Consider the following 27,925-nt stretch of genomic DNA (forward strand, 5'->3'; position numbering starts at 1 on the left):
AGTGGGGGCCATGATAGCATGGGCGGAGATACGGGGGGGCGTGGCCAGCATCAATAGTGGAGTTGACTCATCTAATGTATATGTATACATAAATTGACATCATCATCATCGTGCCCCCCCCCCCCAGGAATAATGACCGTGCCCCCCCCCCAGACTTCCAAGTCTATCACCGCCTATGCATGATAGGGGCCTCAGAAAAATTAGAAGTGGTTGAATTTTTCGAAAATCTGCCGGGTAGGGCCTCAGAAAAATCACTTGGCCTTGTCCCGGGAGCCCAGGATGCTCTTGAGACGGCCCTGGATGGGTACAGGCAGTGCTCGCAACTAGAAAAGGGTAAGACGACTTCATATACTATGTGTATTAAGGAGTTCTAGGAAACGGTGAAGACCTCTGTCCTACGTAGACAGAAGTTCGCCAGCCATGCAACAGATGGCAGCAGCAGCAACCTATCTGTTGGAGAAATTGTGATCGTCTTCTCTGTTTCTCAGCGCCATCTTCAGGCGATCGCTATCAACTAATGTCGATGTAAACAATATGGCGTCTCTGATTGACTCGTTTGAACAACAGTTCGCGGTACTAACTGCAGAAATAACCACAAAAACATGCCAGATAGAGAACCAAAATGGAGGTAATTATCAATGACATTATCTAAGCAATAATTTAATTTAGATTTATGTTTTTTTTTTAATATTAAGTGAATAGCTGTTGATGTGCATTCAAGTGGAAGAAGATTTGACATTTAAGGTGCTCCTCCACATTTGACATGTGATTTGGTGAATGATATCACTCATAGTTTCCCAAAAAGGAAGACGTTGCCTCTTGGGAAAGTGGGGGAAGGTCCATGGAGGTAGAAGCCACACAGATGCAGCATGAGAATCTATTTGTTGGCCTGGGGGGGGGGGAGGAGAACAGAGGAAACAGCTGTAGGAAATCTATTTTGGAGATTATTTATTTGCCGCCTATACTTAATTACTTAATTTTTGTATCACAGTTTCTACGAACCCCATTTCCCCAACAACAAAAAAACTCTTAAAAAGGACAGATTTCGGAATCTGTGTTTTAGAGGCTACGTGTATGGGCAGGCCGGTTAGGCAAAACATCATTAGACAAGCTTGATTATTTTTTTTCAATCACATTAATTTATATGGCGCAAAGGTTTCAATTTGTCTGACAAATTGATGTGGGCTGCACCATACAAATCAGCATCAACGAGAATGACTAAGCTTATCTAAAGCTGTCTAGTCACGTCTAACAGGTTTGTGTCCAACCTAAGGAGCCATTCAAGTATTACGTAAGCAGATTTTCAGCCATTTTTGATCCCCCGTCAGCAAACAATGACCCCCCCCCCCCCAGCAAAATTTTCTCAGCAGCTTAGAACATTTCATATCTTCAGAAAGGGGTGGTTGATGGCGTAAGCAATCTTCAAACACCCCCCCCCCCCCGCCTTGTCATCAAAAGTCAGCAAATCTGAAACCCCCTCCCCCCCCCTCGATGCTGACATAATACTTGAATGACCCCCCTAAGACTGAAGCAAGAAGGATGATAGCGAAATCTGTTTAGCTCACACGTTGCTAAGACCCTCAGTCTCTTACTTGAATGATAACTCGCTTGCTAGCTCGATCACTGACTCACTCATTCAAATGCTTGATAACTCGCTGACTGAGTCATCGGCTCACCGACTAGGTTGATCTCTTGCTCTGTGACTCACTCACCAGCTTGATTACTGACTCGTTCATTCACCTCTCCAAGGACTCAAGAACTGTTTGCTCGAAGACTCACTTGCTCGCTCACTGATCTTGGTCACTCACTTTCTTGATCACTAGCTAGCTTCATACTTTTTTGGTAATTTTCTGCTACCCTCAGTTATCATAGATATACAAAATTAGGTGCCATTGTGTTAATTCTTCAGTTGCTATGGGATTTGCCGAGCCCTGGTATAAAGAAATGATATCGTCAATTCTTTTTTTCTTTTGCGGCCTAACATTAACCAGACTCTAAACATCTGCAACTTAAATTGGCAGTTCATAGACAGGTAGTGGGGCTGTTGCTTTACTCATTTATTCTAGTTGACAATGCTAAGAAAATGGTTCTTATGTTATTACTACTAGTATCTTGATGCTGTGCTAAATAAAACAGTTTCATAGGCTTTATGAGAGAGAAGAAAATTGCTTCTATGATGATGATGTAGGCTAATACAATGAAACACGTATATAACAATACTCCAGAGACCAGAGATATGTATTGTTATATGTATTGTGTTATTGCTGCAGATGGAATATTCATACACTATGAAAAGTGCATTCGGATCAGAGAGAAGTATTTTTACATTATTAATCATGTCTAGGTGGCCATATTTCATGAAGCAAAGTACAGGAAATTGGCATCTTTGATAAGGAAAAATACAGGACACTGAAAATTCTCACCAAAAATATTGCCATAAGTTGGCAAAATCACCAGTTGTTTGTAAAGTTGCTGAGAAAAGTTACGAATAATTTATGGAAAATGAAGGGCTACTGGGAGTTACAGTAAGGTGAAACATAGTTTGAAGAAAAACATTGCGCATGAGAAATATATGAGATATGAATATACAGGGTGATTATCAAAGCTCAACGTACAATCTTTTAGGGGAGGTAGAAACACAAAAATGAAAAAATCACATAGAAATGAATACCCCTACCGGAAACCCCAACCTGATCAGCTGTAGGATAAGCGAAGGTGCAGAAATGACAAGCAAAAACTATTTATCTATACATGAGGATAATATCTATCTTTAAGCATACTTTACATGAGGGAGGATAGTACGTGCATGCGTTAAGTTTCACAACAAATGCTCAAAGTTCTTACCATCCAGATCGCAAGAATCTCTGTCACAGCTGCAAACATCTGAAATTATAGGTATTTTTGAAAGTGTTCGACAATCAATGCGTCGCTGTTGTGAAGCATGCATAACTGTGGATGGTAAAAACTTTGAGCAATTGTTGTGGAACTTAATGTGCACACATACTGTCCTCGTGAAAATTAGTTAAATAAAGAATTTTTCCACCCATCATGGGCTTATCATTTCTGCACCTTTGTTTATCTTCTAGCTGATCAGGTCAGGGTTTCCTGTCATATATTCCTATGCGATTTCTTTTTCGTTTTTGTGTTTTCTACCTTCCCTAAAAGTTTGCACGTTGGTGTTTTGAATCACCTGTGTAGATGAATAATATGTTTCTAGCCATAATTATCATAATATAATCAAGTATGAAAATTATCTCTTTATTCACAATTTCAGATTGACAACTCTTTATTTACAATTTCAGATTGACAACTCTTTATTCACAATTTCAGATTGACAACTCTTTATTCACAATTTCAGATTGACAACTCTTTATTCACAATTTCAGATTGACAACTCTTTATTCACAATTTCAGATTGACAACTCTTTATTCACAATTTCAGATTGACAACTCTTTATTCACAATTTCAGATTGACAACTCTTTATTCACAATCTTTCAAGATTGCAAGCTCAAATAAGCTTCATTGAAATAATGAAAAAAATTTCTAATTAAGACGGAACGGCCAAATATATAGGAATGTCACGCGAAATGTGGGACATTTCTTGTATTATAAGCATAGCGTGTGCAGAATTTTCTCAAGGGGGAGTTTCAATTTTTTTTCAGGGGGGGGGGGGTTATGTTTTTTCCTGCAAAATAATACCATAATCTTCCTTTGCATACGCCAATGATGATATTTATTTTATCTTATTTCTGTATTTATGTGTCCCATATTTTACAGGACGCACACCATTAATGTTGAATGTTAGTGGTCCGTCAAATTGCTTCCGGCATTTTACTCAGAAAGTATGGAAAGGAAATGCTTAGTTAAACTGTTTAGGAATTAGATGTACTAGCTGAATCCTCTCAGTACAATAATACAATTTCTCTTATAACCAAATAATCGCTATAAGTTATTTGTTGATTGTGTCTAAATGTTGTTGGTTCATTTCTTTCCAGTGGAGAAAAAGATGTTGATAAGTCAAGTGGAAAGACAGATGGAGGAGGCTCATGAATTGGTAATTATTAAAACTCAAATTATTATTATTATACTTACACCAGGGCTGGAGAAATCGCAAAAAAAAAATCTAGGTGCCAAAAATGTTTTTACCCAAAAAAAACAGTCCAAAATGATTCTTTTTTTGCCAGCAACTTAGTAACTACACAAAGAAAATTTTAGGTGCCAATACCAATTTTTTAGTCTACCTGGAATTTGTCCAGCCCTGAGACTTACACTAATTTGCTCGGAACATTGCTATTGAATACACTTGCAAACTGTTATATAAATTCATTCTAATTCAGTGAAGAACCACCACCAATAAATTGAGATTGCAAGGAAAAATCTCTAATCCTTGCATGATTAGACTAACTATGGCAACTTTTTTCAGCATTTTTAATGCCAAAGAGCAATAAGTTAATATGTATACAAGGTTCATCGAAAGACTGGTTATTTGTGGAGATGAAGATTACAAGGAAGAAAATTCATCACTGCCGCCACGGGGACTCGAACCCCGGTCTCTCGCTTGCCGATGACCTTGTATTGACAAGTGGATGAGTCTTTCGATGAACCTTGAATTGACAAGTGGAGAGGACGTTTCTATATGCATATGGCCATCTGGTTGGCCTTTGTCATTCACGAGCTATTAGTTGATTGTTGACGCCGTCCATGTACGGTGCCTTTCAACATATATGTACGCTCCAAGGTTGAAATATTCTATCTGCTTCCATAGCTTAGATGATAGAGCACTCGTTCGGCAAGCGAGAGACCGGGGTTCGAGTACCCGTGGCGGCAGTGATGAATTTTCTTCCTTGTAATCTTCATCTCCACAAATAACCAGTCTTTCGATGAACCTTGTATTGACAAGTGGAGAGGACGTTTCTACAAGTTAATATGTGTTAACCAGGAGTATGTGCGGGATCAACCTCTGGAAAAGGTTTCAGGGAAGGTTCGAGTACTCTCTTCCAGAGAAATGTTTGAATTCCAAACCTTCAAAAAAACATTTAAATAAGCAGAAATTGATTGAAATAGCACAATCAAATTTTCTTTTGATATTTTAATGGTTTCTGTGAAAATGCTATTAATTTTTTATGGTCTTCGGGTGGGCGCAAACCACCTATGCCCCTGCCTACGTACATTTCTGGTCTAAAACAATACAAAACAAACCACTAACTTACAGCATATGGGTTTGGTTACTAATGAAGTATTTTCAAAGTGGACTAGCAAGCATAATCATTCAATGTATAAGCTTGTATTAGCATCTAGGGATGGGACGAATAGCAATTTGGCTGAATACCAAATATTCTGTGGCTGAATATCAATTGTCTTAAAATTCATCACAATTATGAATAAAATTAGTGTTTTTTAATTGAAAATAAAGTTGTTTGTATTATTACAAACGATTAATAAATTGCAAAATCAATATTATTTAAATAAACATTAAAAAAACTGGTAATTGAAAGATTTTTATCCATGATACAGACAATCAAATTTAACGATAATATATCGTATTTTGACATTACTTACAGAATCAATATTTTTAACACTTACCACAATTTTACATCTAATCAAGAAAATATCAACCATTATTTACTGTGAATTAGCAATGCATCTTAAAATTTACAACTTATTTTCTTATTTTTCCTCTTCAGATGCTCCTTTTTCCTCTTTCAGTAGCTGAATACGTTTCTCGTCTAGGTACATCCTTCAGTTTGTGAACTTGTGAAATTTATGCTCACTTCCACCTTATTGTGAGATGTCCACACATATAGTAAAGGAAGAGGAGGATAGAGAAAATGTGACCGGAGGGGTTCTGAAATGTAAGGTTGTGATGATGATGATCCCTCAGCAGAAGCCCTTTTTTTGAAGAGGGAGAGGGGAAAAAAGAGATAAAACAGGCCAATCAGCAGATCAAAATGAAAACAAACATGTTTGTTCAAGTTGTGCACCTCGTTGAGTAGCCTCTTTCTCTCCTTTGTCTTGCTTTTCAAGTACATGCAGTGTAGACCAAAACACGCTATATAATTGTTTTCGCCTATAGTCTCTATTATACACTCCTATATCTCATACCTCTTGGTCGCCCCACTATTTTTGTGACCTTGGATCCCATAATTGGGACCCCAATTTTTTTTCTCCTTGTAACTCTGAACTTTCTCTAGCACGACCACACCATCCGGGCAATGTGCGTGCATCGCATAAGTTACTGAGCCCAGTCCATTCTATTCAATTCGTGAACAGCTCCCCTGAATCCCTTTCAAAATTTATAATTAAATATCTTGATCAATATTTGTTTTAAGTCATTGAGAGAAACTTTTTTGGTTTCACAAATTTCCAAAAGAAACGTTTTTCTAAATAGTCATACTTCAGCTAATGAACAACTTCAGTGGTATTTCTACGTCAGCTAACAATTGTTTTGCTGGGTGTGGATTCGTTCATAACATAATATAGCCACATTGTGATCTGAATTTCTACGCCAATAATTACCAGAACTACAGTTAATGGAGTCAAATTAATTTATGTCCAACTCAATTACTCTCCAGATGCATTTCTATTTTTCCTTCAGAACTTTCGAGTCATTTCATATAAAATGAATGATTTATCTAAAATAAGAATGCATTTAAAAAAAAAAAAGCCTAGACCACACACAGGGGTTTATAATGTAGTGTTTCTCATGGAACCCTTGATGATTATAATGCTGTTCAGCAGAGCCCTTGATTATAATGAGGCTGCTCTACGAACTCAAACAAATTTTTGAATATTCATCCCAAAAAAAATGTGTTCCTACACTGCCGTCTTAACAGCACACGAGGCAGAATGAAAGAAGGCTTCGTCATCACCTCCTCATAATCATAGGCGATTTATAGACAGAAGGTTGTGCAGGATCGACCTTTGGGGGGGGGGGGTACAAAAATTGCCTTCTCCAGAAATTTACCACCCTTGAAAAAGCATTAAAGTTGACAAAAATTTGTTTAAATATAAAAGGTATTTTTCATAGGTAAAAGTTTTTTTTACATTATAAATTTACTGAGGAAACCCACTAAAGATCTCAGTCTAGCGGGGAGCATCATCCAGAATTGGGGGAAGCGTGATGAGATCCGAGATGCTTGAAATATTATTCCTACATAAAAATGTGTGTCCCTAACTTTGCTTTCTTTCAGGTGAGTGGGGGCACATTGTGCTTTATTTCATTTGCACTGACCTGTTTCTCTTCCACAGAATTTCGATATCTGTGTGGAATGACAAAAAATAACATGCTACCTCATACAATGTAGGGATTTTTTTTCTGCTCAGCAAAAACTCTGTACAAACACAAAGCCACAACAGGCAAAATGCCCAACGAGGTGGCTGAGAAAAAAATGCTTATAACAAATATGGATGTCATGCAATTCTCTAAAATACAGCAACCAAATTAAAAATGCAATTATAAAAATATAATGTATTAGTGATAAAACATTATCTATGTGCATGGAAGCATTCTCAGTCATTCTTGAACCCTAAATGTGCAATTTGTAAACTTATTAACCATGAAAAAATGGTTCCTCTCTTAGTTTCTGTTGTTTATTGCTAGCAAACTGGTGAAAGTAAAAAAAATTTTGCTTGACGATGGCTTATCTGTAGGCTTTTTTATGCTTATTTTACTTTGTGAGTGTTACTAATGTTATTCTACTATGCTTAAACAATAACTGTTAAAGTTTTGCATCAAACTTAATAATTCAATTTATATTATTGCTCAAAAATTATTTACTAATATCACACTATATTGCTTTTTTTTCATGAGGTACACTAATCAAAAACCGGCCAACAATTCCAATTGTAGAATCATAACATTTGTTTTTTTTTGGTTTGATAGGTGGCAGAAGGGGTTGCAGTTTAATGATGTTTCTCAATATAATACGTCCTTTCCTATATAGTATTTTCTAAAAGGCATGTTTGGGCTATTTATAATGATGATTTATTTGGACCAGTTTGTTAGTAATGAGCAAAAGTAACTAAGAAAGCCACCATTTCTTAATGGTTTAATAAGTTCACAAATTGTACATTTAGGGTTTGAGAATGACTAAAAAGGCTTCAGTGTACATAGAGTTCTTTGCTGCACAGAAAATATTTCCCTACATGCTACCGCATACATTCTTCACAGATAACGAAATTCCTTGCACAGAGAAACATCAGGTTTGTGCAGATGAGATTAAAGGGAATGTGCCCATAATCTGGAAGATAAGAGGGGTTCTTGCTACCACCGAAATATAGATTTCCTATTCAGCTCAGCAGGATTTTTTACGCCGGCACAGGGTTCCAGTGTGTATTGATATTTATTATTTATGTACTCAATATATACAAGAGAAATCCGTTAAAGTTGGGTTACCAGAAATTCTTAACTTAGATGTGAGGATGCATGCTCACACATCTTTGGCTATGTTCCTTGCATAGGTTTACAAGAGATGGCGCCACTACACCAACAATGAACTACAATCATTTTCCATCCAAAACAGAACCATACCTCCAGTGCTTTTCAACAAAGGGTATTTATTAATTATTAAGCACTAAATGCTGTTTTACTCATTTCGTTTGTTTCTGAATTAAAAAAAAAAGATATTACCTGATTCTTTAACTACCCCAGGGCTGTCTTATTGCGTGGGCCCGCCAAAGGCAAGCGGAAAGCCTTTTCTTGTGCATAGGGGCGCTCCATAATAATGGGATCAGGTGCTATGATAAATACCAGGTGCCGCTTAGACAAATGCCTCAGTTTTCCTCTTGGAAATTCAAACAATTGACACGAACTACATAATTTTAGTGCCCTTCGATGAAATCATTTCATGAACTCTGGAGGCAGATTTATTGTTTTGTGGCCTGAAAACTATATAAATTTTACCGCCACTCACCTATTCTATCTTAGTTTTCTTGACTACTCATTCCTCCAAATTAGCTGCCTTGGACAGGGGTGGGAACTCTGCGCCAAATAGCGAATTTTGCTTCAGTATGCCCGGAATTTTGGAAAGGACGCCAAAAAATTTTTGTTCCTGCTAGCCACAAAACGTTTCTTTACGAGAAGAGCGTGTTTTATTCCACTAAAACTATCGGCCCCTGATCGGGCTTTCCATCGCGAAACCCCGATATTGTCCGTGATCGTGGAACTGAAGATGGTTTGCAATGCCTTTCAGCTTTAAAGTGCAAATTCGAGTGTTTCCGTTTAAAAAAAAGTCGTCACTGGAAGCAGCAGAAATTACTGTAGTCGATTGTCATTGTGTTAAATCCCGATGTTTCGTGAAAAAAATTTTCATTCCGGGAGTAAAAAGCGCATGTTCGCCGAATTACGAATGTTAGTTTAGAAACTTTCCGAATAACGAGCGTTAAATCACCAATGTTGCCGAATAACGAGCGTTAAATCGTCAATATCGCCAAATAGCGAGTATCAGATCGCCAATCTCGCCAGATAATGAGTGCTGAATCGCCAAACATAGAGTTGATTCTTCCATAATTCTCTCCCATTTTGCAACAATTTCTTTCCAAGTATAAAAAAAAATTTAAAACATAAATTTTTTTTAGCTCATTTGAAGTGCTGCTGTTCAAGGCAGCAAATAGTGCCTTCAGTAAGCAAAAATCATCTAAAATAGACGGGTGCAAAATTTATTATGACAGCCGCTCTTTCAAACAAGGTGTCAAAAGCCTAAAACACCAAAAACAAAAATCAAGCTGACGAAAAGATGTTTGATAACAAAAGACAGTGCAGTTTTATTTCGAAAAGGGTTGAGGGTTAACGAAAATATTCTTGTTAATTTCACTGCTCCAATTTATAAATATCTGCTCCGAATCCCATATTTTGCTGCTCCAAAATTGCTCCAAATCCTGAATTTTGCTGCTCCGAAATGGACTTGGTCACGTCCCACCCCTGCTTGGACCACGACCTGCTTGGTCCTTCCCCCCCCACCGTAAATATGCCTCTGTGTCTAAGTCTCACTCTTTTGTGATCGTTCACATGCTTTCACACCCTCTAGGTCATTGTTTTTGTCCTTCGCTCACCGGGTCATTCTTTTGGTCACTCACATACTTGCACACTGTTTTGGTCACTCAGATGCTTGCACATTCTCTAGGTTAGTCCTATAAGTGGTCTGGATTTTTTCAAATGACACTACTTCGTAAAACTTGAAATAAAGAGCAGCTTTGCAAATATCAGCAACAAGAAAATGTTCTTTTTCAAAAAATCTCTCTTTTTAATCTGTGATTTTTATGAATTCTGGGGTGGTATGCAATTTGATCATGCAGAACCCCAAAAAAGCTGTCACCAAACCCCAGTAGAAACTTGTGGTCTAGACTTAAATGTTTTCAGCGCACATGTTCTTTCAGTGTAAAGCATATTATCAGACCAAATGGTCTGGACATTGTAGGATAATATCTTTCCATCTGCATATATGAGACACAGAATGAGCCACATCACGTAAAAGGACACATATGAACCCGACTAGGTTGTATACATGGGCAGGGATCTGTCCAGCCAGAATTTGAGGTTAAAGGGAAGACCCTTTAATGTCAAATTCCAGACTCTACACAAAATTCTGGATCTAAAAAACAGATCCTTCAGAAAATACAGATTAATGAAACCATAAATTTGACATTTCTTTTGGGATAAATTAACTAGATTTATTTCACTTCCCACAAAATTACTCATTTTTCACAAAATTAAGGAAAATCTTCACAAAAATTGGTCTTTATAAAAAGTATATCCTGATGGGGGGGGGGGGTTAAAATAAATGATTTACAATGCCTCATTTTCTTTTAAATTCCCCTTTTATCCAATTGTGAAGTTGTTTGTTTTAGCCTTAGATCTGTATTTATCTCTTTTACATTACAATATTTCTTGGTGTTTTATAAAACTTATCTTCAAATGTTGAGTCACACCTTTAAAGGATTTTCCATATAATTCCATGGGAAATCATGTTTCCAAAGACTTCAGCTAATAAATGTGATTTTCGAATAAATTCTTTTTGTTAGCCAAGGTATAACTGTTTGAATATAAAATTTTTTTTTTTAATTTTTGAAGAAATCACAAAATTACATTCACAAAACAAATTACAAAAATTACATTTATTTAAATGTAGAATAAGACAACCATAAATATTTTTTATGGGTATTGTATAATATTTTATCATGTACAGTCAAACCTCGTTAGTGCATCACCCCGTTAACACGTCACTCCGCTTACTGGATCACTTTTTGGAGGTCCCAATTATCCTCAGGCAGGAATTGGCACAGCTATGGTTTACTCCGTTTAACAAGTCACTCCGTTTATCAAGTCATATTTTTGCTCTCCCAAGAGTGACTCATTAACGAGGTTTGACTGTATATATATATTTTTTATAATTGCATTTTTTATTGGGTTGCTGCATTTTATAAACATATGACATCCATAATTGTTATGGGCATTTTGCCATTTGCAGCGTTGTATTTATATGTAAAAGTATCATATTATGAATATTTACCTGATTGACACCACCTTTTCAGTGGCATCACCGTGTTTCAAATAAGCCGAGGTATGGCAGTCGAGCAAATTTTATCTCATTTTGACGAATAGCTCGGCAAAAATCTGGGGCAGAAGTTTGGGTAAAACATCCTGTGACTTAAATGCATAGATTGATCTGCTGCTTACAATATGTATTCATTTTATTTAAGAATAATTCTGTGGTGTTTGGTCAGAACATGATAACTCAAAAATCGCAGTTTTGAGATACAAGCATTTTCATTGTCATTAAAAAATCAAAAATAAAGCATACGCACAAATTCAAATGAAAATATCATACATCAGCATTTGTTTATCTGTATGCACATATTTGTGCATTTATCTCACGTCTAATTAGTTATAATTAGCAAGACTTACTTTTAGATCAAAAATACATTTTTTGGAGATATCATGTTCTGACCAAACACCACAGAATTGTCTGATGTTATCAAACCTTAGATATACATGTTATAAATGATGACATTGTGTTTCTGAAATTTGTTTCATAGCTTGAACAAATGGATCTAGAAGTTAGAGGAATGGCTCCAGCAGCTCGTCAGAAATACCAGTTACGAATGAAAAGCTACATTTCAGAATTGGCATTACTAGACAAAGAACTGGTGAGAAAAGTTTCAATAACTTTAGCTTGATTATTAAAAAGCAACGTGGATCTAATACATATCATATCTGTCAACGTATAAGAGTGTTCCAGAACCCGTTTCATAATTAAAAAACTAGACAGTATTTTTCAGAAAAAAAGATTATTTGAAAAAATACCTTTCATGCTACTTTTTCACATACTCGTCATATTAATTCAAATGCTTATTGTATCATGTAACGAGTTTTTCGATATGAATCCAGTTACTTGCTCATTGATTTCATTGAGTGCGATACTCAGATCAGTCTTTGTGATTTTTTTCATTTTAAAGCAGTGAGCAATTCACAATGGCAAGGGCAATGATATCAGTGCATTTTCTGATTGCAAATGGTGTTGAAATTTCATCTTGAAGTGAGAGATCGATGGTGGGTGCCTTGGGCAAATGCTACACTTTTATCCATAACGAAATGCCCTTATCATAAAATGCTAAATTATTTTTGCCCCCCTTCTGAATTTTCTGTGACAAGCCGCCACTGGTATTGACATTCGGTGGGGGGGGGGGGATAACAAACTGCTGCAATTCCCTATGTCTGCTACATTCTGCTACAGTTTTGACAATTTCCCTTTTTTTGCTACATTCTGCTATGAAAACGCCAAAATTTTTCAATTCTACATCATTTTGCACTAAAAATAAAATTTTCCCTTAAGAAACTTTGAAGTTGTGTCACAATAGAAGTTCACTTTTTGATGACGTCATTTGTCCTCCCCCACAACTTTATTTCTTAGGGCTGCAAATGGAATTAACTTGAGGGCCCCTTCCCCAGGATTTGACACCTACACTTCCGACAGTGCATGAAATGGGATCAAACTACATGAATTGCTGCTCATCCACAGAACATCAGAGTACATCTGTTTTCACTTCCTATTTTTAAGTGATTTGTGATTCTCCATGTATTTTATTTTCTAGCATCTTTAACAGATTTTCAGTTTCTCGTTTTGTTTCCAAGTTTTCTATTACTCGTTTTTTACTATTCATTCTCTTGATATGCCATTTCCTTTTACATCATTCACCAGCATGTTTAATGTTCAATGGAAAATGGTTTCCAGCTGCAAATTAATTAAAATTACTTTGTCTAGACCATGGTGATAGTTGGTTTGAAAGGTATTTAATGTAAGATACCAGCAAAGCTTATTTAGGCAGACAAGCAAACAAAAATTCACAAAACTTTGGGTATGTGGTAGACACTGATAATGAAAATAATATGGCAACAAGCTAGCATTCCTCGCAGCTGCAGTGACCATTTTTGTCACATCATTACCATATTCTGCATACCAGGGTTAATTTTATTTGGGTCTACAGTTTATAGTCGTTTAAAATTATTTTTGAAATCTGAAATACCATGTGTTAGCCTCACATTTGTTGATGTTGTAGAGGATGCAAAAATATATAAATATCAAGAATGATATTTTTTACGATTTAAAAATTAAAAAAATAATTATTATTTCTTCTAGAGGAAATCTCTATGTATTTTGTACCTTGGGGGGGGGGGGAGACCCCCTTCTTCTGAGCTGAGATAACACTGTTTTTTAAGGAAAAAGTAATCCTGTGTATCACATATATGTATATAAAAACTGCATTTTATTTACTGCCAAAATTTTAAAGTGCTACAAAACTGATAAACGCTGTTACAAAAATGACAGTTTTGCTGCTATGAAAATATTCTTTCCTGCTACAAAAATCAAATTTTCATTTTCCACTCTGCAGTGTTGGAACAAATTACTAATCATGCTTGATTTTATTTGATTTTTTTTTTTCCCCAATTATAAAAATGTTTTTTCTCAACTTTTATATTGATTTCATATTGCAAATTACTTCAGAACTTATGCAGATTCAATATTTTGTTGTAGCAGAGGAGTAGAATGAATACCGCTGATGATAAATCTTTACGAGATGAGTTGTTTGAGAGTGATGGCCACGTGATGGATGAACAAGTAAGAAAAAAATAAAATTGATTTACTTCTGATTTTCATGAGTAAATTGGCATATTGGATCTTTTTCTATATCATTTTTAATGTGAGAGCTGATGCTGCTAATTTCCCTCTCAAAAAAAAAAAATTCACCCAAGCATTTATAAGTTTTTCACTTCCAATTCGAAGCACCTGAACATATAATATGTACCACTACATTTACATAATATAACACTGATAGTTTTCATAATAATTCATGAACTGCCATTCCATTTCCAGCAAACCCCTTCCTTCTGAAGGTAAAAAGTTGCTGCGTGTCAGCAGCAATAGATTAAAGTTGTATACAATTAGCAAAATCATTCATTTCAACTGATTGTAAAAATTTCAAGTCCAATAGCATATGCTAACAGTATTTATTCACCATAGAATTTGATGCATTATATGAAATGAAGTAAACAATTTGGCTGTCGATGAACGTTTGTGCTGTAAAACTTCAGATTATGAATAATTCAGTTTATAGGTGTTTTGTAAGGTAAAGTAATTTTTTTTTTTTTTTAACATTTGACTCGATAAACTAGGGATGTCTCACAACATGAGCAAAAATTTTAGACTTTGACTTGATAAATGAGATACTTCTCACAGTATGTGTACCAAAGACTGACATGAGCACTATAACTTTGTGTATTCCCCTTGTCTGTTGAATGTCGCATGATCACAACTAAAAACCTGATGGTTTGCTTTTCTGTCACTGCAGGCAAAGCCATCTTAATAAGTTAAGGGGCACAGGCTCAAGCACTTTTTTGATAACTTTTTTTTCTTTAATAGAAGATCAAATCAAAAAATATATTGTATGCACACATGTATTAGCTAAACTCTTCAATAGTTTAGGGGGCCCCTTATTTGATTTGGTCCATTTGTTAAGATGTCACTGACTAATTGGATTCATAGCACAAGCCCATGGAAGACCGTCTCACCTTCTTGTCGAATGTTAATGCAGGCAGGAATTCCAAAATGAAAGCCCATGCTTTTTATATCATTTCAAAAACAATCTAGCCTTTAATTTAAAAGAAGTAGAATTGTAATAATTTAGAATAAATCGACCTATATCTATCAAAGAATCATAGCTGATGTCAAGGAAATGGTCATGGAACAAATAATTTAAGTGCCCATTATTTCCTATGGGTAAGTTTAGTTAAATATTTGAGTGTTTCGGATCACAAGCACATTCACAGAACAAATTATCAGGGTTGTATGAGTTTTGACTAGGAGTGGTTTTTACCAGCCTGGTTGATATCAGCTTTGACCATTTCAAGTGGTCAAAACTCAGATTTCATTCAATTTTTTCTCATTAATTCCTAAAAAAATAGTTTCATGAGACTGACTTGATAACCTAATTCAATTAATAATAGCAGAAACAAAGTATGAATACTTAAATGTAGATTATTTAACTCAAGCCATATTAAAAGCATGCCAAAAATCAAAAAATCAATACAAATCAGAGATGGCAAAGGTGTGAACAAAAAAAGTAAAAGTAATAGTAAGTACCATGTTCATTCCATATTGTTCAAAACCCTTATATCCTAAACTGCCCAAACTTCCACTTCATAAACATGCATGAAAATATGGCATGAAATTAAAATATCTATAAGCAAACAAAAAAAAACATACAGAAATTTAAAATATATATATATATATTAAATACGAAGGTCACAACAGGCAAATTGCTTGATGAGGTGACTGGAAAAAGTTAAATAATGAAAAAAAGTCACATTATGGGAAAACTTACTTGTTTGTTTTGGCCATGATAAACCACTCAAAATGGTGAAAACTGATATCAATGAGGGTTGAGGGAAAAAGGTTTTATGCATAGCTAAAATCACCCCTGACCAAAAAATGGATTCAACCCTGTTTTCTAACAAAACTATTCTGATGCTACTTGAAAGTAAAAACTGATTTTAATTAAAAATTTAATATAAAATAATAATATGCAATTAAAACTATTACTACATCAATTTTAAAACCATTTCTATTATTTTGGCCACTTTTGACCAGTGTTCTTGTCAAAATTGATTTTGACTGTTGACTGTGTCTTGATCCTTTCTTCTTTAATTTATATTTTTCTTTGATTCAAAATCGGAATCCATTCACCCAGGTTCGAATAAATATTGCAGGATCAAGACAAGGGGTTTAGCAATCCATAAGATGAAAGAAAACAACACAACACTTTCATGAGCAAGTAAATCAGAGTCAAATTTTAAGGAAAAGAAGATATTTAATTTTTAACAATAGAAAATAATGGTGTAGGTAGCTACCTTTTAACAATTAAAGGTTATACAGATAAATGCAAACATCTACCAAATGAAGGTTAGATTTTCCGAGACAAAAAAAAAAAACAAAAAAACATCGCTTTACAAGGATTTAAATAAAAAAAAACTTACATATTATCGTTCTGTCTATTTATGCAAACTACGGTTGAAGCTCGAAAAGGTGAGCATGGAGGTTTGTCCATAATGAAGACGGAATTTATTTTCCCGCATATTCTGCAGGTCACTGGCGGCTAGGAATCCTTCCTGTTGTTAGGAACACCTTTCCAGAGCAGGTTCGTAGGAGCACTCCTGTTGTTAAGAGCACCTCTCAGGAACAGGTTGGTAGGGGCACTCACCGACTGGCCATTGATCCAGACCCTCCATCCATATGATTTCTGCTCTTTCGTACAATCTTAACGATTGTACACACATTGATTAGCACATAGCGGTAGACGCACGCGATTTACTCGAGAACACAGGAGCGTGAAGGCTACATTTCGAGTAGCGTAATTATTTTCAACGAGGCACATAGTAAATTCAAATCACCAGCGAGCGAACATATATATATAACTCGCGCAAGCTTCAATTACAAGCGAGAGCAAAAACTCTCGTCAGACAGTAGCGTTGAAAAATTATCTCCCGAGACTGCCAGTGAATTTTCCCAGAGGGTATGTTAAAAAGGCCCCTTGGCGATCCAAAACTATATGAAAATGTACTGAGTACAGGTCCTGAAGGGAATTATTCGGCGTTTTAATTTACAGTTGGCGGAGAAGGGAGAGAGAGGGGGAATGAGGTACAACAGAAAAAAGGGGAAAACTTAAGAGGACCGTTAAGACCTTCGGAGAAATTCTTCTCGCCAAGGACCCTTAATCACACCCCCTGAAAAACAAACATTACCTTATATGGCTCGATGACCATCTCTTTCACTCTCTTACAACCCTTTGTAATTCGACCCGTGTTTCTCATCTGGGGCCCCAAGGCAGCAGTACCGTGTACAACTGTATCTTAAGGCCTAAACTTTCTATAGAATAGATTTTGCTTTCCACTATTATTATTATTATATGTGCCATAATATATACAATTAAATATCGGTATAATCAAATGATTAATTATGTAAGATTCCACTGTACAAATACAACATAAGGCAAAATCTATTCAATATAATAATCTTTTCTTTTCTCTACAATTAAAACTATTTTAAGATTAAGTTAATGTAATGTTATGATGAATTTTGACAATTCAACATAACAACTGGCCAGAATTACAACTCTAAAAATTATGCTTGTAAATCAAAGTACCACTGTTTATGGAAAAAATAGGGACTGTCACACACAATGTTGTAAGAAACTAGCTTATCAATCAATTTATTTTGATTGATTTTCACATTTGTAAAATTTCACCTAACTTCAGATACCTATTGCAATTTGTTAATTACTAGGGCTCAGATTTCTATGTCTTTGTGCATATTTCACTATTCTTTTTGTGATAGAGCATATTTTCAAAATTTTAAGGCATATTTCAAAATTTTGGATAAAAAAATAAATTTTTTCCTCTCTATTCCAATCCCACTTCAGACTGTTTTTTTTTCAATTCCACCTTCCAGTAAGAGCTGTTAGGGCTAGGATTTTCATGCACTAAAAATGGAATGTCATTTCTGATTGGTAAAATATCCTGAAATTCAGGTTCATCAACCAATCAGCAATACTATCTCTTCAGTGACACTGGTGTGTGGCTGTAAATAGATTAATCATCTGATAATTGCAACGTAATGGTAGCTCGTGAGAAAAATTGGTTTTATGGGGAAGTTTTTAACATTTGTGGGAAATTTTGAGAGTTTTTATCGAATAAAAAGAATTATTTAAACATTTTTTTTTTAAATTTATACAATCTATAGCTAAATACAGTACTTGGCTAGGTGTTTTTACCTATAGATGGAAGCACATTAATTCTGAATATGTGGAGGAACAACTTATTCAGAAGAGAATTTTTTAAGGAAATTTTGGCTGTATTAGATTAGGTGGTAAAACGAAAAATTTTTGTTTATACAATAAGTAATGGTTCAAAATAGTTTAGACTGCATCAACTCTTCTCATTATCATATACTAATGTTATTTGAGATAGAGTGAAAAAGTTTTTAGGACATATTTTTCATTTTATAGGGCATATTTACAGTTTTTTAAGAGCATAAATGCATTTTTATTAGCATAAAAGTTTTAGCATAAGTTTTTAGAGCATAAAAAAAATCTTATCCCTAGTCATTACCATTTTACAACTCCTGCATAAAATAACTTCTTTAGAGTTTCATTATTAGTTTTGGTAGATGATGTCAGTAAATGCTTGCTTATATTTATTATTGATCATAATTTTCTACTTAACAGAAGCAGTGCTTACTGAACAACGTCGATAGATTGGAGCGATCTTCGAGGCAGCTAGAAGGAGGTTACAGATTAGCAATCGAAGCAGGTAATTCAAATCAATTAATGCTCCATTCTTAAAATATCTCCTGTGGCTGAATGATTTGTTAAAACGAAAAATATTTTCAGCTTTTTTTCTCCATTAACATTTGTTGTGAGAGGTATTATTTTTATATATGGTTCCAGAATGATTTTTGTTGCTTTCTTTCTTTTTTTTTCCAGAACAAATCGGTGCCCAGATTCTTTCAGATCTTCATTCCCAGCGAGAAACAATAACCAAAGCCAAAGAAAGGGTATGTTTGCTTTTAATGAATATGAAATATTTCATTGTATCATTATACCTTTTTCCTATCATCCAACCTTCTCATGAAGGGGATTTTCAAACAGTTATTGGAATTTGACATCGAAATTGTCTTGGATATTTCTCACGCTTAGTTCCTTTTTAATTGTCTAACATAATAATACATTGTTTTGGCAGTACGTGACATCTCGTGCCAGGTCAATGATAAAATATGTGTTGGAGCCTAAAATTTTCTATATTTAATTGTTAAACTGGAGTCTGAAAAAGATGACACAAAATTTACAGTTTTGCGACTGTGCGTCTTCCAACATGTGACGGGATCATTAAGTCCCAGAAATTTATAAAAATGTACTGTATTTTAATATGTTTAAGGAAACCCCTTTTTTCCATAAATTAAATCCCAAAAATCGAACAGGTTTCTCATACATGAATATAGATATATCATTTCAACTTTTTCCATATTTTAATCCAAAAAAATCAGAGGGTGCCTTATACACAGTATAATATAATATATTAAATATATGTCACGAATGTCTACCAACACTAACAAATTCCTTAGACAGATCATGCAGATCTTTTAGGAATATGTAAGGATCAACCTAAAATTTCGGATGGGATTTTTTCTCTTTTTTTTAATATCATGGTCCTTACATATTCCTAAAAGATCTGCATGATCTTTCCAAGGAAATTCCAAGGAATTTGTTAGTATTCCATTAGTATGGTATTTTAGTATTTTAACATTCGTGTTCAAACCCAGACTACTTGACTGCCAGGTGGCAAAAGAGATTACTTTTTCTTAGGGAAAACCCATCCCGTCTCTTAGCTGGCCCTAAATTGTTTTTTGATTTGTCTCAAGCCCTAATTTCTAGTTAAGTCCTCAAGAATTAGCACCTTATTTGCTTCTGCATATCATGAAGTGTGTATAAGGTGAAATGTAAGTTTGGACTCATGATATTTCTACATATATTTTTTAATAAATTTTAGGTCAGAGAAACAAATTATGATATGAGCAAAAGTTCAAGAATTGTGAGCGGTATGCTGAGAGGGTAAGCATTAACATTATTATTAAAATTGCCGTAAAATTGCTTTTTTGCATTACGTTAAAAGTTATCAGTAACCTTGCGGAAAGAAATCAGATGTCAAGTGCTATACTTATTTCACTCAAAAATGTGTTGCAAAAGAATTGTGCAAGTGTTCCGTAACCTTAGGGCATGAAAATGTTTCTCTTGTTGCTCTTTGAAGAGCAGCAGCATCAGAGATTGCTTCTGTGAATTTGGCCTTTATGTTTCAGCTTGATGAACTGTTGTTGACTGCTCACAGACACGTGGGGCTTTGAAAGAGATCACATCATTAGATAGAGCCAAGCAGGTTGGACAAATCAACGTTTTGCTCTCAACTTGAACACTCTGACCAAGGTGTTAGGAGATATGGGTACAATGGATGTGTGAAGGCACACACAAGCATCAAATAGGTTCTGGGTTCCTTAAGTCATTTAATGGAAGATGAGCCATCAAATCACAGATGCTGTATTCATCAAGGAACCTTGTATCATGCTGGACCGTTTTCAGAGAGGAGAAGGAGATTTGTTCTCATGGCGCTCATTTAATTTCCGCCATAAACAGCCTTACACCAGCGACTTCATCAACATCTGGAGTCACAAACCTGGACAGCTGTTGATTGGTTCTGTATCATCAATGATAAATTTTAATTCTGTTTGGCATCCAATAACGGTCTGTTTGACAATGACACCTAAGTAGTCAGTGGATGAATAGTACTTATTCTTTGAGAAGGCATACTGTCTCCAACTGCAGGTGTAATAGTCCAAGAAGCCACTGTGGTGGTTGGTTTCCTGTGGTTCCCAACTTGGAGGCCGAAATGCAATCTGATCTACCCATTGCCACAGTGTCTTGCCACAGAGAGCAACAGGCCGAAAACTATAAATTACTCAATCATTACACTTCACTCATAGTTAGGAAAACTGGTGGCAGATGGCAGCATTACACATAACAGGCATTACACAGAAACAAACTTCACGTCAGGTTTCACTACACATACACTCACATTCCAACATGTACCAATTCGTTGGAGGTTCTGCAGAGGAATATAGACTAGGCGCATGTATGGTTTAGTAGTAGTAGCCTAAGAAGCCATCCCTTTTGAAATATGATCATCTCTAGTCATGATATGGGATAGTTATAATAGCTAAGCGACATGTCCAGGAAGTCTTGCATGCGATATGTTTTACCACTCATATCGGGGCTTCCAGCTAGCATTTTAAAACAGCATGATAATACTCGCCCGCATACAGCAAGAGTTTCTCAATAATGTCTGGATCAAAGTTGGAACCCTTCTTTTGCCAGCTTACTCACCTCACTAACCGATTGAGCCTATAAGGGACTAGCTGGGATGAAGACTTTATCAGCCTGCAAGCATGCGGGAACTAGAGGTCCAGTTGTAACAAGCATAAACAAACCTATCTCAGATTAACATACCTAACCTGTATTCATCAATCCCAGAGTGTATCTTTTCTTGTATGTAGACCAGAAGTGGCTCAACAAGGTGCTAGTATTCTTCGTGTCATCGTTCTATTCTTCACAATAAATGATTGTTTAGTATGATATTATAATCCCTTATACATTTCAATATGATAATTACACACGGCAAGTTCCATTTAAATCCAAATTTTTCTCCTTTGTGTGTTCATTTTTTTTTTAACCTGGAACCCCAAACAGCAGAATGTTTTGTATTGTTCTGCAATGAGCCCTCAACTAACTGGAGATGCTCTGTGGTAAAAATTCCCATAATAGTTCCCACTTTTCTTAAAATTCATCCAAATTGTTCTGCAATAGCGTTGATTTTTTTGAGACGTACATCACAGATTGCTGCATATTCTTCTTTGGGGACCAGGATCATATATAAATGCACAGTTGCTTATGTCAATTACTATGGTATATTTTCTTTTAAAAGTTAATTTTTCTTGATTTTTTACTCATGCATTTTTCCCCTTGTTCTCTTACACTGACACATAAATAGATTGTTGTAATTAGTCTTTCCCTCAAAATAAATTCAAGGATCTCACATTTCTGTCTATTTCTTTTCTCACCTAATTTACCAGATCAAATCCTTTTCATAATACAGTCAAACTAGGTTAATTCAAAGTCTGAAGTCACTGGTAAAAGTTTGAATTATACAATTAATCTATCCTGGATCCATAAACTGACTACAAAATGCAATTGAATCATCAACATTCACATAGGATAATAATTATCAATTATTAAAATTTTAATAATTATAATAATTGATCTTACCTGTTAAATTATTCCAATGTTCTGGAATCTCTGCATCACTCCAGAATTTTTCGATCTTGACCATGTCCAAAGTCTGATTTATGGAAATAGTTCACAAGATCATCAGTTACGAAACTGTTTCCCAAATTTTGCTTATCATTCTTATGTTATCAAGGAAATATACTTTCATTAACGTATTACAATCTGAACTTTCCTATGCTTTCCAAACTCTTAATGACGATAAACGATTCCGATTTTGAATGGTACAAATGGTACTCATACACCTGGATCTATTGAAAAAAACATAATCAGTGTATTAAGTGGCACACATTCTCGATGTACTTCAGCTGAACAATGTTAAAATGGACATTAAATTATTATTTTTTTTAAAAAAAGAATAGAGAAAAAACATAATTTTTAAACTTTTATTTGCATTTAAAATTTTTTTGTTTAATAACTGGATTGAGAAAATCAGTGTCTGAAACTTGTAGAAATTTTCCAAACTATATTTACTCATACAAAAATCATGATTTTTTCCCCACTTCGAATTGTCCAAACATTTTCAAAAAATAATTGAATTAAGGAAGATATTTTGACATTAAATTACATAGAAAGCTCAAGGGGAATTCGTAAAAGTCGGAATTATCCAAAATTTGAATTAGCCAAGTTCTGCTGAATATTATTTTGCTTATTGATTGATTTTTCTCTTCCAGGGCCATTCAACAAAGAATTGTTCTGAGCCTTATGGGTGTAGCTGTTGCTGCGTCAATCATAATAGGAATCTATTTTATCGTAATCAAAAGTTGAGAAGTCTAATATTTATATTTCCTTCTATGGATACGTAGTGTACCACAAGGAGTATGTTGTATGTCTTGTGACCAATGAAATGCATTTCTGACGCATGTGTGAGCAAATGGGAAGAGAATAGTTTCCTTTGACTATGAACTTCCATTTAATATGTGGAGATATTTTTTATTTGTTGTGTCCCCTGAGATAATCGTATATCCTAAATCTTTGTATTTCAGTTGCACTTTTGTCGTGATATTATCCACAATATATCGGCTTGTGCTTTTAATTTATTATTTGAATCAATATTAATGTATAATCATTATGTAGAAATTTGATCTTGCGAATACTGGAAAGAACATTTTACTTGATAGTAATACTTGTCTTGTACTGAAATCAGTACATTGGAGGCCCGTTATACCATGGGTGTTAATGGGCATAATTTACCCCTGCATTATAATTTAATTATGGTATTGGGCATTCAAAAAGGGATTTTATATATAAGGACATAATGAGCCTACATTATACAGTCAACCCTAGGTTCACGAACAATTCGGTTTATGAACAACAAAAAATGATTTGATTTACAAACTAATCTTGGTTTACAAACACGCAAAACAGCCTAAATCCCTAAGAAAACAGTATTTCAGAAGTGTGCGATTACATTTTTTCCCCCAAAAGAATTTGGTTGAAAAATTAAATTTCACCAGAGTGAAATTTCTGCCATCAAATATGGCTCCCCTTATCTGGCCTATGTATTAGCAAGGCGTTTCAAACTTCATGAAGCTCTGGAGAAAATAACTTTTTCAAAGATGTTTTGCAATAATATCTGACATACCACTAACAATCAGTAACTTCTGGAAACATTATTTTATCAGCCTACATTGCACAGTTCTTATTTACAAAGCTTGGCAGTGAGTGTCTTACAGAGAACCATCAATTTGGCTTGGAGTATATTTTTTAGCCAGATGGTGTTGTAAACAGAGATTTTGAGGGACACTGAGATTATAGATGATTCATGATCATGAAACCAGACTTTGCCCTGGCATTGTTTTCATTAATGTTGCATTTCATTTCTTTGTAATTATGGTAATTTTTTTCCAGTGTTAGTTTGATGTTAACCATTGGTTATGCACTGGAGCTGTTGTGAAATTTTACACTAGAAATCTTAGTAGTCCCAAGAACAGATTTATTTATTTTACATTGATTCCCGTTAGAAAAATTATTTCAGTTTGCTAGCAGTTCAGTTTTACGAATGGACTTCAGGAATTAATTTTGTAAACCAAGGATTGACTGTATCCGATAACACTCCATACTGGGGTTAAAGTTAGTTCAAATTTTTAGGTCAGTACTCTTAGATTAAGCATGATTTCATAATGCTCGTAAATTCAATTCTAAAGGCATTGAACACAACTAAAATTTGTAATGAAAGTTTTCTTTAACCCCCCAAGCTTCTCTCATTTCAAATAGATAATGAGCACAGTAGCCTCCGGAATCGCTTCCTGATGATTAGTGATACGGGGGGAAATAAAATTTTCTCACACATACAGTAAGGTAGATTATCAATCATTTGGGCAGTTTAAAGGTAAATGCCAGTTTTTTTATTCATTTCCCAGCATTTACTTCACATATTGCCCCAATTTTCAATTATTTACTTGTAAAAATTATAAAAAGTAATTGGGACAAGATGAACGAACACATGCAGCAGGACCATTCGTTAATTATACTTTAAATTCATGTTATGATGAATTCAATGTTTCAAAATTTGTGTTTTATTGTGTATTTGTCTATAAATTATTTTTGTTGCTGTGAAGTCATGAATAGTGTATGTTTTATTATTGAATGAAATATGATATCGAAGTTGTAAAAATTTGAGATGGGGGCAATTACACCAAAACTAAAAAATTATATGTGTATATGAGATACTATGCAAAACTTTTTCCACTTTACCTAAACTTGTTAAATTTATCAAGATAACCATGAAGATGTAATTAAGTGTATGTTGAAATTTACTTTGTTCGCCAATATTCATATAATTTTTTACGTGTATATCCATCCTGTAGGGTTGTCTTCTCTAAAATGATCAACCATCATGTATCACATCTTTCCTTCAATGCAAGTCATATTGTACACTGATGTGTAATGATATCTTTACATGCATTAAAGATAATGGTATTTCATGAAATACCCAGCTGACCAGTTATTCAAGGAATTGAGTGAAAGACAAACTTTATTATAGTTATTCAATCAGCTCCTAATATGCAAATAATTGTGTTCAGCAAAAATGCTTTGTGAAAATTATGCCTCTCTTTGAATTTTGGCAATTCAGGATTTGATTTTTGTGTGCATTGACTGGAAACAGTTTTTAAGTTCTGTATTATCATTTAGAAGAATTTTTGTGATGGAAAGTTGTGTCAGTCGTTTCGACATTGATGAAAGTGGCTACTACTACTTTACTTAACCGTACATGCAGCTTGTACACATTCCTCTACAAAATTTATAATGAATCATTACATGCTGGAATGTGTGCTCTCAGTTATGTGTAGCCCCTAATACAGGGGTTCTCAACCGGTGCTTTGCGAGCTCTTGGAGCTCCATGTGCACTCTCCAGGAGCTCCATGGCCGCTTGAGGAAAATAAAAAACAGCAGTAAATTTTAAAAAATCATATAATTATAAATATTTTTAAACAAAAATTAATCAGCAACTTTGATGAATAAATAAAAATTAGGCTTACTGGGGCTCAGCCCCAGTAAAATTCGGTAAAATTTTTTACCGAAAAGGGCTCTGCGAGTCAAAAAAGTTAAGAACTGCTTCCCTAACATATTTATATTGCCAAAGTTGTGCATGTTTTATGTTCTCGCTGGTGCTGCCATCGGACTTCCATATTTTGCAGTTAAGGTGGTAAATACGTGAATTTCCATGTTATATAAGTATCATATTAAAGGTCTCTCTCTGCTCTCTGGGGAAAGAGATGGAAGTGAATAGATGGCTGCACATTCGAAATAGGCAATCTCTGGCCTCTTTAAGCAATTCCAAAGCTCTGTAATAATTATTAGGCAGCGTGGACTATAGATCGTTTGAAAGCAGCATTTGTTGCTGTCAAAATCACTAAATATTCATTACTGCCCTCTGCAACTGGAAGTATATTGTTAGTCAGTTGAGCTTCGAGATTGCAACAAAATGCTTACAGAAGGCCTGAGAATAATGGCCTTTATTATAGAAGTCTAATGATTTATGCTTCTTTCACATAGGGGTGCGTGATTGCACAAAATTCCAACCCAGTGTACCTTTCCAATACTCATTAACCACTTAATAGTTTCTTTTTCTGCCATATTGTGTCCAAAATAAGCACATTTTGACAAATAATTTTTTATTCAAATCAGTTATATAAATTCAAATCAGCAGTCAAAACTGTTAAAAGTATTGAATTGAATAATTTATGATAATTTTTAATTACAGCGAGAGAAAAAAAAACATTTGGGCCTGAGTTGGCTTTTTTTTTTCCAAAAACAAATTACTGAACTGAAAAGTATCAGAATTATATATATTTTCCGTAATGCCGCTCATTGTCACTCATTTATGAAAAATTGTAAAGGAATTGTATTCACAAAGCATGATACACTAAACAAGTGCAAACAAAATTTGCTGCTCCTCCAATATAAATGAAAAGCAGTGAAACCTGACCTTGGAACCAGTGTACACTTGTTTTGCAATCCAATCTTTTACTGGACTACTAGGGCCCTCTATTAAAAGCAATGCAAACTAAAAAAAATGAGACAAATCAGTGGTTGGCGTAGAAAAATATACTGCTCGAGCGACCCATAGGAAATATCAGGGAAGTCTTCTTTCACAGCACCTGAACAGTGTTCTGGCAAAACTGTTATATGGTTAAGAACGAGCATCCATTATTTTAAAATTCTGTTTCATCATTTTATATTTCAGTTTCTATCAGTGTTTCTTTTTGATGTTATAATGTTACATATCTGTCAAAAAAATGAATTTGATGACTGTATTGAACAGTATTTGAAGAATGTATTAAGATAATTTTGGACATCAGTGTATGCCAAGAATGTGCATTTGCAATTATGTTTAAGAACAAACTAGTTACTAAATGTGTATGGTGATTGAAGCTTGTGTAAGATCTACCATTCCGAGATGTGTATGTTGTCAATTGAGTAGCGTTCTGTTCCAAATGTGAATTTCACTATGTGTTTTCTTCTTTCCTTTCATTATTGCACACACATTTCTGCCATTTTGGTATGAGCAGGACACCTGTTACATCAAAATAACATTCAAAACTATTTAGTAACCCCATACCCTATTTTCCCCTGAAGTATAGTGTGTGCTTCAATGTTATTTAGGTTGATTAAAATGTAAATTATCAAGATTATTAATTTTTTAGTGCAAGTATGCTTAAATTTTGATATCGGAGCACCCTTGCAGCATTGAAATATTCATGGAATTACTGATAATTGTCTCAACTACAAAGAAGAAATTCCTTGTTTTTTGTATGTCTTTTAGAACTGAGTAATGCTATGCAAGAAATACTGGAGAAATAAAAGCTATGCTGTAGAATAGATATTTATATGGATAGAATATTTGATGTTGTGTGTGAGGGAATGAAGCGGGGGGAAAATCATGCAAATAGATGTTTTGTCTGTGATGTTAATTATTTTCATGTGAAAACATTTTATTCGCTGTTATTTTATGCAGGGTAAAATAAAGGATCTAATATATA

At 34.7% G+C, this 27,925-nt stretch overlaps 1 protein-coding gene across 2 annotated transcripts; it reads left to right on the forward strand.

Moving 5' to 3' along the window:
* Nucleotides 1-520: 520 nt before the first annotated feature.
* Vti1a (Vesicle transport through interaction with t-SNAREs 1a) lies at nucleotides 521-27,925 on the forward strand. 2 transcript variants are annotated; one of them, XM_089238429.1, is made up of 8 exons: nucleotides 521-628; nucleotides 3,998-4,056; nucleotides 12,036-12,146; nucleotides 14,036-14,116; nucleotides 18,777-18,861; nucleotides 19,035-19,105; nucleotides 20,098-20,159; nucleotides 23,114-27,925. In XM_089238429.1, exons 1-8 carry the CDS (start codon nucleotides 535-537, stop codon nucleotides 23,205-23,207), a joined length of 657 nt encoding a protein of 218 aa, XP_089094555.1. In that variant the 5' UTR covers nucleotides 521-534; the 3' UTR covers nucleotides 23,208-27,925. The 2 variants fall into 2 exon arrangements, with proteins under 2 accessions (XP_089094555.1, XP_089094546.1); XM_089238420.1 differs by having other exon boundaries at nucleotides 14,033-14,116; nucleotides 23,114-25,388.

The sequence above is a fragment of the Pholcus phalangioides genome, unplaced genomic scaffold (assembly GCF_987345545.1).
Source record: "Pholcus phalangioides strain wild (caught in Gottingen) unplaced genomic scaffold, Ppha-v1.0 ptg000002l_1, whole genome shotgun sequence".
Lineage (NCBI taxonomy): Eukaryota > Metazoa > Arthropoda > Arachnida > Araneae > Pholcidae > Pholcus > Pholcus phalangioides.